The sequence below is a fragment of the Cebus imitator genome, unplaced genomic scaffold, assembly GCF_001604975.1.
Source record: "Cebus imitator isolate Cc_AM_T3 unplaced genomic scaffold, Cebus_imitator-1.0 Scaffold180, whole genome shotgun sequence".
In the NCBI taxonomy this organism is placed as follows: Eukaryota; Metazoa; Chordata; class Mammalia; order Primates; family Cebidae; genus Cebus; species Cebus imitator.
The window spans coordinates 43,111-54,871 of NW_016107495.1; the positions used below are offsets into that span (position 1 = coordinate 43,111).

The 11,761-nt window shown below is 52.8% G+C and overlaps 1 protein-coding gene across 2 annotated transcripts; it reads right to left on the reverse strand.

Annotated features, from left to right (window-relative positions):
* Nucleotides 1–152: 152 nt before the first annotated feature.
* Nucleotides 153–11,554, reverse strand: ADGRF3 (adhesion G protein-coupled receptor F3). Of its 2 annotated transcripts, XM_037744608.1 has the most exons (13): nt 11,465–11,554; nt 10,037–10,103; nt 9,463–9,606; nt 8,818–8,991; nt 7,759–7,977; nt 6,355–6,564; nt 5,709–5,852; nt 5,328–5,524; nt 4,894–5,073; nt 2,642–4,024; nt 2,160–2,201; nt 2,007–2,069; nt 1,485–1,544 (listed from the first exon to the last, which is right to left on the reverse strand). In XM_037744608.1, exons 1-13 carry the CDS (start codon nt 11,546–11,548, stop codon nt 1,485–1,487), a joined length of 2,967 nt encoding a protein of 988 aa, XP_037600536.1. In that variant the 5' UTR covers nt 11,549–11,554. The 2 variants fall into 2 exon arrangements, with proteins under 2 accessions (XP_037600535.1, XP_037600536.1); XM_037744607.1 differs by lacking the exons at nt 8,818–8,991; nt 10,037–10,103; nt 11,465–11,554 and adding an exon at nt 153–686 and having other exon boundaries at nt 1,489–1,544; nt 9,463–9,544.
* Nucleotides 11,555–11,761: the final 207 nt, after the last annotated feature.

Consider the following 11,761-nt stretch of genomic DNA (forward strand, 5'->3'; position numbering starts at 1 on the left):
GGCAACACCACGACGGGCCTGCTGAGTTACTGGCTTCTCTCTGAAAGTATAATGAATCCACTTATAGAAACATTTGGGCCAATTTATACACAATTAAAATATTCACACTAATCATCAAGTGAAGGCATTTTGTTTATAAGAAAAGTATTTTCAATGTCATATGATAGCATATCCATTTTTATTTTAACAGAAAATGCCCCTGTGCCATTTTATTAAAAAATCCATGAATTGCATAGTTAACAAAGACCGATTCATTAGACTTTTTCATTTATCTAGTTTAAAAATTTCTCAGAATCCTGTCATCTTCCTCTTGTGAATTCCATAAGTTAATTCAGCCAGATAGATATCTTGGTGTCTTCAAAAAGATTTTCTTAAATCTATCTTCTTTATATCTAGTATTCATTTTTAAATATCAATTAAACTACACTAATTGACATAAATTCATATTAAACTTTAAATTTTTATAACCTATTCTTACAATGTGCTCGTATGAATGCCTGTTTCTATACATGGATATAGTTATGAAACTTACACTTTATATTGATTTTTTTAAAGGTTAAAGAAAGAGGGACCAATTAACTTCATCTTTTCCTAAACTGGAAAAGAGACAAACCAAATTCTGCCCTTCGTCTCCAGTGTTTGGAAGATCAGAGGTTCCTGTCAATTAAGTCGTCCTTTCTTCATAACTACTGAAAAAGAAATAATCAGAAATCACTGAATAGGTCAATTAAAACCAATTTCATCAAATCTATTCAAAACATGTATTGTTGTAGTTTAAAACTGGTTGAGAAAGTTTCCTTGTAATTATTCTGCACTTTGATATCTGTTGATTATTTCTGGAGCAAAGGCGGGCTTAATTTATTAGGTGCCTTTAGCTAGTTTTTCCTGCTATTCTTGCTGGATACTTAGAAATGAGAAAGGGTGAACTGTAAGATAAGTAAGTGTGACTGAGGGAAATATAAGCCTGCCTTTTTCAAGGGCTGAGCTCTGGAAGGAGGGAAGAGTACACAGCATCAACTCCCTTGCAGGAACATGGCTCTGTGTGTGGTTCATGCTGAAGCATCTGTCTTCCCGTGAAAGAGCTCAGGGCTGGCGAGTGGATACCGAGCCCAGCTTCTGCAGGCTGCCTTCCCCTCTAGATACCAAGCCCACCCATGGCAATCCCTTTGAGGCAAGATTCTCATGATAATTAAAAGTGTGATCATGTGAAAAGGAATTTTCAGAAAAACTGAGTCAAGGACTGGTGGTGATGAAACTCCCCTGGCTTTCTTGGAAAGCAAGAGAAGGTGCTATGCCTTCTGCTCTCCAACATTTCCACCGTCCCCACCCATCTAGCACTGGCTACCCTGAAAACCTGTTTCCTATCCTTTGGTGTGGGCTGGGTATGGAAAGAGAAGCCTTCTGTCCAGAACTTTGCCAGGAGGCCCTTTGCCACACCATCCTCAATCCACCCTGCTCAGGCTGCCCCTGAGAAAGCTGAGTTCTCACCTGGCAGTGTCACTTCCTCCTTTGCTGTGTTCCAAGATGTAGCTTTCATTTGTGGCCTAGGAGGGGGTGGAAAGGCCCAATTGCAGGGCAATTATTATCGTCAACTCTCCCTTGAAGAGGTTGTATTCGTTTTTACTTTCTCAAATGCACTCCTGCCTGGGCTACAGGAATCCTAGAACTTGTGCGCTCAGCTACAGTAACTCCTATGAGTACCGATCCCTCATTTTTCCTTCAAATGCTAACTGAAGGCAGATTTTTAGATGGAAAAACCAGAAGCAAGAGAGTCAGTCAGTAGGAGTCCCGGTGATAATCAGGAACCCAGGAACCCGATTCTGACGGCTCTGACCGCGCTGCTTGCTCCACCGGTGGGGAGCTGGAACCTGAAACCTGCTCATTCTAAAAACCAACCCCAGTCTACTCTCAGCTTCTGGCTGTGCCCATGTCCTCCGGGGAGGGCCGTGGAACACCTTCTGACATGCGCTCAGAGGAGAGCTGAGGATCTGAAGCCAGGAACTCACCAGGGAGATGGTGGTGTTGGGGGCTTGGGCACAGCAGAAGCGTTTGCGCAAAGCTTCTTGTACCTGTGGGAGAGGTAAATGCTGTGCTTATGCCAAGCACAGTCCCGGCCTGTGGGCTGCAAGTGAGGCAGAGGGTTAGGTTGGCAGACTTACCTTCCTGTCCATGAGGCAACCAAACAATAGGATGAAGACACCCTGAGAAGAGGGACATGGGGGTAAGCTGGTCAAGGAGGAAGGGATTCACCTGAATCAGCGTGCTCCTTCTGTCCTCCTGCGTAATTCACATCCTAAGGCTTCCCATCTCAATTTTCCTGTTACTACCATTTCAGGTGCGTTTCTTATTGTTATGATTAGAAAAGAGATACCAAAGGATCAGGTACTGACAATTTCCTGATTTCTCCAACAATAAAAAGCTATTATTTTACAGGTAAGAAAACCATAGCTCAGAGAGGTTACGTAATTTGTCCAAAGTTATCCAGCTAGTCAGCGGAGGACCTGGGATCCACACCTAGGCCTTCTAAAATTCCTGAACCTATGCTTCTTCTGCTCCACCTTGGTACCTCCTAGAGAAGGGATCGGCCATGACTTAGACCATCTAAAAGTGCAAAAAGCACAGCCACTCCCATGTCACCTACCTGGAAAGTGTTGAGAATGGTGAAGATGTAATGAGGGACCGTGGAGACTTCCTCTAACAGAGTGGCCAGGCCCAGCCCCCAAGTGAGGCCAAAGATGGGTGTGAGAATGAGCAGGGCTTTAATCACACCCAGCAGAGCTTGGCGCTTCTCCGCTGGGGGTCCCTCTGACAGCGAAGGTCTCAGCAACTTCAGCAAGGCCATGGCTAGTACCAGCCCATTCACACCTACGATGGCCAGCACTGGCCCCACAAAGGTGTAGAACGCTCCTCCCTTCCCATCCAGCCAGCATGCCCCCTCCCTCAGGTACTGCCCTTGAGGGAGGTAGAGCCCCAGGGTGACACCCGCAAACCCCAGTGGGCACAGGTAGCCCAGAAGCACCATCAGTGGGAGAACTCTGTGCTTGGGCAGCTGGTGGAAGACAAAGACCAGCTGGTGGGCCAACACCAGGGCCTGCGCCAGCATCCAGAAAAAGGTGGCCAGGTAGAGGAAATGACAGAGGAAGGCGGCAGCAAGGCAGAGCGGGCTGCGGGGCCCGGGAGGGAGCAGGGGGGAGCCCAGGAAGCAGGTGTCGGCAGCCAGCAAGCAGAGCACCATGTTGAGCAGGGCGGCATGGCGGAAGTAGGCGACTTTGTTCCGCACCACGACTCTCCACACCAGCCGGTACACACCCAGGCACACGAGCAGCGCCAGGATGGAAGCCCCCAAGCCAACCTGAGTCAGCAGCGCCAGGGCAGGTTCTTCCGGAGCAGCGTGGGGGGACATGAGGACGGAGAAGGCAGTAAGGTGCTGGCAGAGGCACCGAGCAGTGGGGCTGGCACTGGCTGCCTGTGCCTGGCACCCTTCTTTGGACCAACCCCCCTTGCCCTGGAAGAGATTGTGATCCCAGAAGACACAGTGAGGGGAACCATCCATGTTCCCAAAGTCCATGATGACCTCTCCCTGGCTGAAGGCCCTGTCGCCTGCCATGATGGAAATGACAAGGACCAGGCCGGGAGTGGCATAGAGGGAATCCCCCAGCCCTTGTCCATAGTTTGAGGGCAGAAGGTGGTCCAGTTTTCGCAGCACCAGGCTAGTAATACTTATTTCGGTTCCATTAAGGACCAGTGGGGCCAGGGAGAGCCTGGGAATCTGTGCCTGCAGTGGGGGCTGAGTAGAGAAGGAGATGCTGTAGCCAGCAGGAAACGTGGGTCCGAACAGCTGGCTCTGCTGCAGCACATTGGGCAAGCTGAAGGCAAAGGGCTGGTCCTGCAGGCGCAGGCTGCACGCCAGGGTCTCCACCGCCAGCAGGAGAGTCGAGGCTGCCCAGGGCTTCCAGGCTTGGGCCAGGGTCCACAGAGAACCTGTATCCATGTCTAGGACCTTGTCTGTGGTAATCAGGAGATTCTGCGGCACCCAACAGAAAGATGAGCCCCGTGTGCTGGCGCCCACAGGACTGAGCCGGGGCAATGAGAACTACAGACCTGAAAGCTTCCCTTCCCAGTCCAGTGTACCACCCGAGGTTGGAGAGAAAAGGGAGAGGAAGGCAGGCCTGTCCAGGGAGACTTTCCTGATGGGAAGAACAGGGAGCTGTTGGGCCAAACACCTGAGGGCATCTTTAAGGATCTGTCCCCTGACTGCACCCAGCCCCTCTGCTGAAAACCCTTCTTCACCCTCCATCCCTTGGGGCCACCCAGGTTCTAAGAGGGGACTTCTCCTATTCTTTGGCCCCTCCAGGTCTGCAAAGCCAGGAATGGTGACCGTGGTAGAGGGTACCGTGTCCTGGAGGTGAGGGCCACAAACATGTCTGTGCGTTCACAGATGCTGTGTATTCCCAAGTGTGAACAGTGTGACATATCATTGCCCTTTGTTACACTTTTGGCTGCAGCTTGTGGGTCACCAACGGATGCTCATACTAAGAGCCGTTTTAGGTGAGCCCGGCCACACCAAGCACACTTCAGCGTCTCCATGGAAACTTCCTGTCTGTGTCATAGCCGCATGCCTGCCTGCGCACACACGCCTCAGGCCTCATGTCTCCACACTCTTTCCTGCCTTCCAGCCCCCATGTGCTCCCAGCGCCAGGCCTTCTCCAATCCGCAGCCTTGGAGACCGCTGTCCGAGAGGAGAAATGGACCAGGAGCAGATCCCTGGACTCTGGAGAGCTCTGCTGCCCGATAGGCCATAGTGATGTCAGAGGGACAGAAGTGCCCACAGGTGAGGAGCCTCGCCCCCACTCCACCGCCTAGCTGGCCCCCACTGTGGCTCAGAGATCTCACCTTCAGGGCACTGCGGTCAAGCTGTATTCTGGCCTTTGCCACCACGTTGGCTAGGTATTTCATGGTGCTCAGCAGGATCAGTAAGTCGGAGGGTGAACTTGCCTCTGCTGCCTGCCCTGGCAACTGTGCCAAGATCTGTGGCACCTCCTCAGCAGGCCTGCCCTGGCCTGCCTGCAGCAGCTGAGACAGACAAGACAACAGGAAGTGGGACACATGGTGGAATTATGGTTTGAGAAGGGCATCCCAGCCTCATGGAGATCGCTGGCCCCCTCGGGCCCTCCCACACCCACTTCCTGGCTCTGCTTGGCTCCAGCTCAGAGAAGCTGAACAGCCTGTGGGCTGGGCCTCAGGAGGAAAGGATCTGCAAGCTGGGTCCTAGAGAGGCCGAGGTGGGCCGTGGAGGGAGCCTGTGGGCAGCAGGACAGAAGCTTCACCTTGGCTCTATTGAACAAGGCCAGGAGCCTCATATCTGTGCAGCTGCTGTTAATGGGCCCCCAGACTCCATCAGCCCTGCAGAGTCGCCTCACTGCGCCCCTCTTGCCCTCAGGACATGGTGCCTGTGCCACGTGGCCAGCTTTGGTGACATTCCAGGTAAGCACCGAGGAGTCCTCAGGGCAGGTGATGTCTCCATCTGAAGAATGATGAGCAGGGGGTACTCAGCAATCACAGCCTCACCCCAGCCTCTCCTTGGGCAGGAGCCTGTGCGGGCCCCGGAGTCCAGTTCTGTTGCCCAAGGCAGGGACGTGCCATGCAAGAGAGCCCTGCTCCCAAGCCAAGCAGCTGGCCCGGCCCACTGGATCCCAAGCCCTACGCACCCTGGATGATGGTGATGGAGATGGGGACCCTGAGTGGAGCCAGGCCTGGGCTCTGCAGGTCACAAGTATACGTGGTGTCGGCTGCCGGGCAGCGCTGAACAGCCAGCACAAAGCACGCAGAGCCTGACGCGTTGAAGGAGAAGGCTGAGAGCAAAACGAGAGAAGGGAACTGTCCCTGGGCCAGGGACAGGCCTGGAACCCAGCAGGCTCCGACACACTGTTTCAGTCTTTTTAGCAATTCAGAAACAGGGGAAGCAGTGGGGAAGAGCCAAATGCTGGGTCAGCTCCACTTGGACAGTGGGCGAGAGCTTGGATTTTGCTGGAGACGACGGGGGTCTCTAACAAGCTCTAGGACTCAGTTTCCACCTTTCCTCATTTGTAAAATGGGGACTATCATCAAACTAATTCCACAGAGAGTTAAATGAGGTTGTGTAGATGACAGCATTTTGCAGAAAGTTTTCTCTGCGCTTGTGGTTATGTGATGGCAATAGACGTGGGATGGCTCTGATGGGATCGGAAATGGCCTTGGGCCCCATTCTCTGGTTGAACTGTGGCCTGTTTCTCATGAGCTGAAGGCCCAGCTGCCTGGAGGAGACAAGCTGCCCACTGGTCCTTCTGACCCCTGACTGCTGTCCCCTTCTCATACCTCTGCTGCCCTCTCCGGGCCTCCAGGCCGCAGTGTAGACCAGGTTTGTGCTGGGGATGCAGCAGCTCAGCTGGAAGCCAGGGGAGGTGGCACAGGAGATGGACAGCCGGTCTGGAAGTCGAGCCACATCTGTCGCCTTCAAGGGTACCTTCACCACCTTGTGCAGGCTCCACCTGAAGCCCTGGGCCTCGAAGCAGCTCATGTACTCACCTGCAGACACGCGTCGGCTGCACATTGGGGCTCCTCTGGGCCCCCCTGCACCACAGAATCTGCTGCTTTCCACACCACAGCCTCGCTCCTGTTCTCTGCCTGCCACCCAGTGCTTAAAACCAGCAAGAAAGATCCCAGAATGGCCCCTTTGGTGGACATTCCCTGTCCCCAAGAAGGATTTCTAGGAGGTAGAAGAGATTTCTAAAAGAGATCTCTTCATTTTGTATTTATTTATTTTTTGACACGGAGTTTCGCTCTGTTGCCAGGTGCCAGGCTGGAGTGCAGTGGCATGATCTCAGCTCACTGCAGCCTCCATCTTCTGGGTTCAAGCAATTCTTCTGCCTCAGCCTCCCGAGTAGCTGGGACTACAGGCATGTGCCACCATGCCCAGCTAATTTTTGTATTTTTTACCAGAGACAGGGTTTCACCATGTTGGCCAGGATGGTCTCGATCTCTTAACCTCATGATCTGCCCTCATTGGCCTCCCAAAGTGCTGGGATTACAGGTGTGAGCCACCGTGCCTGGCCAAGATCTCTTTTTTACCAGCACAAGCCCATGAATTCCAAAATGAACCTCTCTCCCCAGAGCAGATGCCTTCCTGCACCACCCCTGCCATTTTAGCATATTGAAAAACATGGATCTGCTTTCAGCAGAAATGGAGACCATGGTCTCCACATTCTCCACATTCTAGCATTTTTGTTAACAGAGACATTTTTATGAAAAATAACTACATTTTCCAAAACATAATTAGGCGAGTGACTTTGTTTTACAAGTTTGCAAATCTGGCCCATGTCTGGGTTCTCCCATCTGTTTTTGCATTCAATCTCATGATAGCCGTGCAACCTCTGGAAAGGGTCCTGTTTACCCCCAAGGAAGTGGCAGTGAAAGGGGCAGATGACATCTTAGGATATTAGGACAGTAGTTGTGACTTTGTGAACCCTGAAAAGGGTCTCAGAAGTCCCAGATCACAGTGAAAAAGTTGGCCACTTTTAGAATTTGACACGTTGCAGTTTTTTACACCAAGGGATCTCTTAGCCTTTGTTTCCCCAGAATGGTAAACGGAAAGATGAAAAGGGTAAGGAAGAGGCAGAAAGAAAAGAGGGAAGGGGAAGGGAAGGAGACGTGGGAGGAAGAGGAAGAAGGGAAACAAGAGGAAAGAGAAGGGAGGCAAGGAGGGGAAGCCAGGCTGGCTACCTGCCCAGTGACGGGACATGTTTGCGATGCTGAGGGCAGCCTGGCCCTGGCTGGAAGTCACAGACACCTGTGTCCCTGGCTGCAGGAGGATGGGGCTGGGGCTCCTTGGGTGCCTCAGGAACCAGCTCAGGTTGGTGGCCTCCTGGCTCAGAAGGAGAGTCAGGCTCAGCGTGTTGCCAGGCATCTGCAGCTCGGAGTTCAGGCTCAGGATCCCAGGGACTGCAGGGAGGCAAGTGACAGTGGATCCCTGGAGGAGGGACTCATGGCCCTCAGATGCAGCTGAGCAATTGCTCCTCCCCTGACTCTGGAGCCCATTCCTCCATACTCCCTCCCTAGCTTTTTTAATTTTTCTTTTTGTCCCTGGTTGGGCATCTGAATGTGGCCTGCTGCAATCCAGCCTGGAAGACTCTATCTGTTATTGGAAAGCAAAGTGAGAACATTTCTGGTCTGTGTCTCTCCCTCCCTCAGGTATCTTGGGGCTGCTGGAGCTGCTTCCTGCATCCTTAGGTAAAAAGCAGGGTCATGGCTGGGAGTGGTGGCTCACGCCTGCAATCCCAGCACTTTGGGAGGCTGAGGTGGGTGGATCATCTGAGGTCAGCAGTTTGAGACTAGCCTGGCCAACATGGTGAAACTCCGTCTCTACTAAAAATACAAAAATTAGCCAGGCATGGTGCCAGGTGCCTGTAATCCCAGCTATTCGGGAGGCCGAGGCAGGAGAATTGCTTGAACCTGGGAGGTGGAGGTTACAGTGAGCCAAGATCATACCATTGCATTCCAGCTGGGCAACAAGTGTGAGATTCCGTCTCAAAAAAAAAGGGCGGTTACTCAAGTACTTTCTCTCCTTGTCCTTATATCTCTGGACACCCCGTCATTAGTCTCCCTACTCAGGTTCCAAGCTCAAGGCCTGTGATCTGCTATGATTGCTGGCTTTTTCTCCTACCCAGAAGAGGAGCTGGGCTTGGGCTAGCTGGCCAAACTACAGGTTCAGAGAGGAAGAAGCCACTGAGAGCATTTGTTTCACTTAAGGCCACTGGTTTCCAAGTTCCCAACCTTCCTCACCAGGTGGCAGCAGCTGGCAGTACCCGGGTTCGGGATGGCTAAAGATAAGGCAGTCACAGGGCTGGTGGTTGTGGGGGCTTTGACAGGGAGGGTGATGGAGGCAGATGCTGGTGTTCCACTGGTACCCAGAGACGCAAGCGCAATAGAAATACCCCTCATGGTTGACATGACACTCTGTGACAGAGAGAGGGAAGAGGGAGTGGGCAGGCTGTCTGAGGAAGCTGGGCGGGCAGGGCCAACACCTGCCTGAAGCCCGAGAGGCTTTAGGCCTGGGTATCTGGCCCAATCCCCAAGCTCCAGGTGCCTCAGTCAGGCCCATGCATCAGGACTGCCCCTTCAGTCAGGACTTGAAGCAGCAGAGGTCACACAAGGCAAGGGAATAGGCTGAAGGTGGGGATCTGGGCCCTATTGTCTGTTCCTTGGGCCATCAGCCAAAGTTAGAAGATGGGGGATGGGGGATGGGGCAGGCAGGGAAGGGTCTGTCTGGTAGGGAGGTGAGGAAGGAGCTGGACCATGGAGAGAGAACCAGGCAGTCCTTCCTCCAGGAAATACAGAGGGGCTCCCAGCATCTCAGGCAAGCTGGCTGCAGGAGGCCAGGGAGCCCATGTTCATTCACTCTCAGCCCCCTTCCCACACAAGCGGTACCTGTTGTGAGTCTGACACCAGTGAGAAGAGGCCTTGGAGCAGAGGAAGCTGAGGCAGCGGGGAGAGCCAGCGTCCTGGAGACCGCAGGGGGCCAGGTCTTATCTGAAAAGTCCAGATGTACATAGACGGAGACCAGCACTGATTCTACAGGAGCAGAGGGGACAGCTGGCAAGGACAGGCAGTGAGGCCACAAGCCCTCTGGATTCTCTCACCTCACTGGCTAGTCCCAGGAACGCAGGACAGAACCCCTCCCACATCCTGTTCAGTGCATAGAGACAGGGCTCGGGAAGGGAACTCCTCCCTTAAGCACAGTGCCTTCAGATACATGGCTTCATGCCCTCCACCCAACAACCTCTATTTTATGGATGAGGCTCCAAAGACAAATGAGTTCGTCTCCAGGCCTCACCACTAGAGAACTGGTCACGGACCTGTCCGCCTGTGATCACGGCCAGTCCTCTCTCTCCGCCACCACTCCCTCGCTGCGTCAGCCCTCTCCTCTGTGGATCCTGGGTTCTTACCTCATTCCCTGCTCCTATCTCCTCTACCTCCCTCCTCCTCCTGTCCATCCACTCACCCTCTGCTTCACTCTCTTGGTCCAGGAGCGGCCCCGATCCAGATTCCCCTCCAGCCTGACTCTGTCCCTGGAACAGAACACAGAGGAGACCTCAAGTCCCTTCCAAAGACACCTCAGGGGCCAGCCTGGCTAGTCTCAGCCAGCATGACTCAGTCTCGACAGCCCGCTTCCGCTAGGGGGTGCCAGAGATGCAACCCCAGGAACCCTGTTAGAGCCCACAGATCCCACACAAGACCAGGAACCAGGCACGCCCTGGGAAGTCAACATGCTTTGTTTAATTCCTCCCTAAGTTTACCTGTCCCTGGGCCTCTAGGCTAATTGAAATGGCTGGCTCTGGAGCTCCAGCAGTGGGGCTGGACAGAGCTGGCTGGGGCCCAGGCGCCTGGGGAGCTTATTCCTTCTGTAGGATTTGACAGCAGGGTGAGCAGCCTCTTTCCTTAGTCTTTGGTTCCTGTACATTATTTCCTCACCAACTCTTCCTCTGTCAGGGTGAGGGTGGAGGTCTGGGCCCACACTGTCTCTTGGGCCATGGGCCAAAGCTAGAAGATAGGGAGATGGGCCAGTCAGGGAAGGATCTGTCTGGTAGGATGGTGAGGAAGGAGCTGGGCCAAGGAGAGAGAATCAGGCAGTCTTTCCTCCAGGAAATCTGGAGGGGCTCCCAGTGCCACAGACCTGAGCCCTGTCCATTTGCACCTGCCTGTGCATGTGGCTATCTATCCAATACCAGATATCGATAGAGATAAGAATATGGTTAAGAGATGAATATAAGCTGGTCACAGTGGCATGTGCCTTTAGTCCTGGCTACTTGGGAGGCTAGGGTGGGAGGATCACTTGAGCCCAGGAGTTCAAGTCCAGTCTGGGCAACATGGTGAGAGCATGTCTAAAACAAGGTATAGATATAGACAAATATAGATACAGATACAGATATATATTTACATGAAGATAGAGATTTAGTAGTATAGATAGATTTTGGCTTAGTGATACATAGATAAAGACACAGGCATAGATACAGCTCTCTACTGGGTAGAACACAGATGGAAAAGCACCCTCTAGACTCTGATGCCTTTCCTCAGATTCCCTCCAATACTCTAAGACAATAGTTCCCAAATCTACGAAGCTTTTCTTTTTCTTTTTCTTTTCAAATGACCAGCTTGACTGGACAAGCCATTCTCCCAAGTGCAGCAGGTGTCATAGAAGTCTGCAGGGACTCAAATAAGGAAACAGAAGCTATCCCCCAGACCCAGGAGAACAAGACTGAGTTCTCAGAGATCGCATAACAAAGCGGGCACTTTCCTTACACACCACCTCCTCTCCCCTCCACCCTTTCCTGCTACCTATCCTTTCATCCCATGCCTTGTCTCTCCCAACCAGAGGTCCCCACTGTCGCCTCTGCAGACCTTTCCTGGGTCTCACCCCAGTCTCACTTACGGGTTGGGATGCTTGGACAACTGGTGACCCCATCAGGGGAAGAGTCATGGCCAGGAGCAGCAGCGGGGCAGCTGAACAGACCATGGCTCAGTGAAGCCTTCCCTACAAGCCCATGATGCAAATTTCTGCAGAGAAGAGCTGGCGGGGCAGTATGCAGATGGGATGGGAGGGAAGAGGGGAGGGAGCCAGGGCTGCAGTTACAGAGGAAGCGCTACAGCCTGAGACTCTGAGTCAAATGAGGATCCAGGTCTCTGTGGGGGCCACCTGGAGCCCACGTGCTCCAGTGAGAATGGTGCC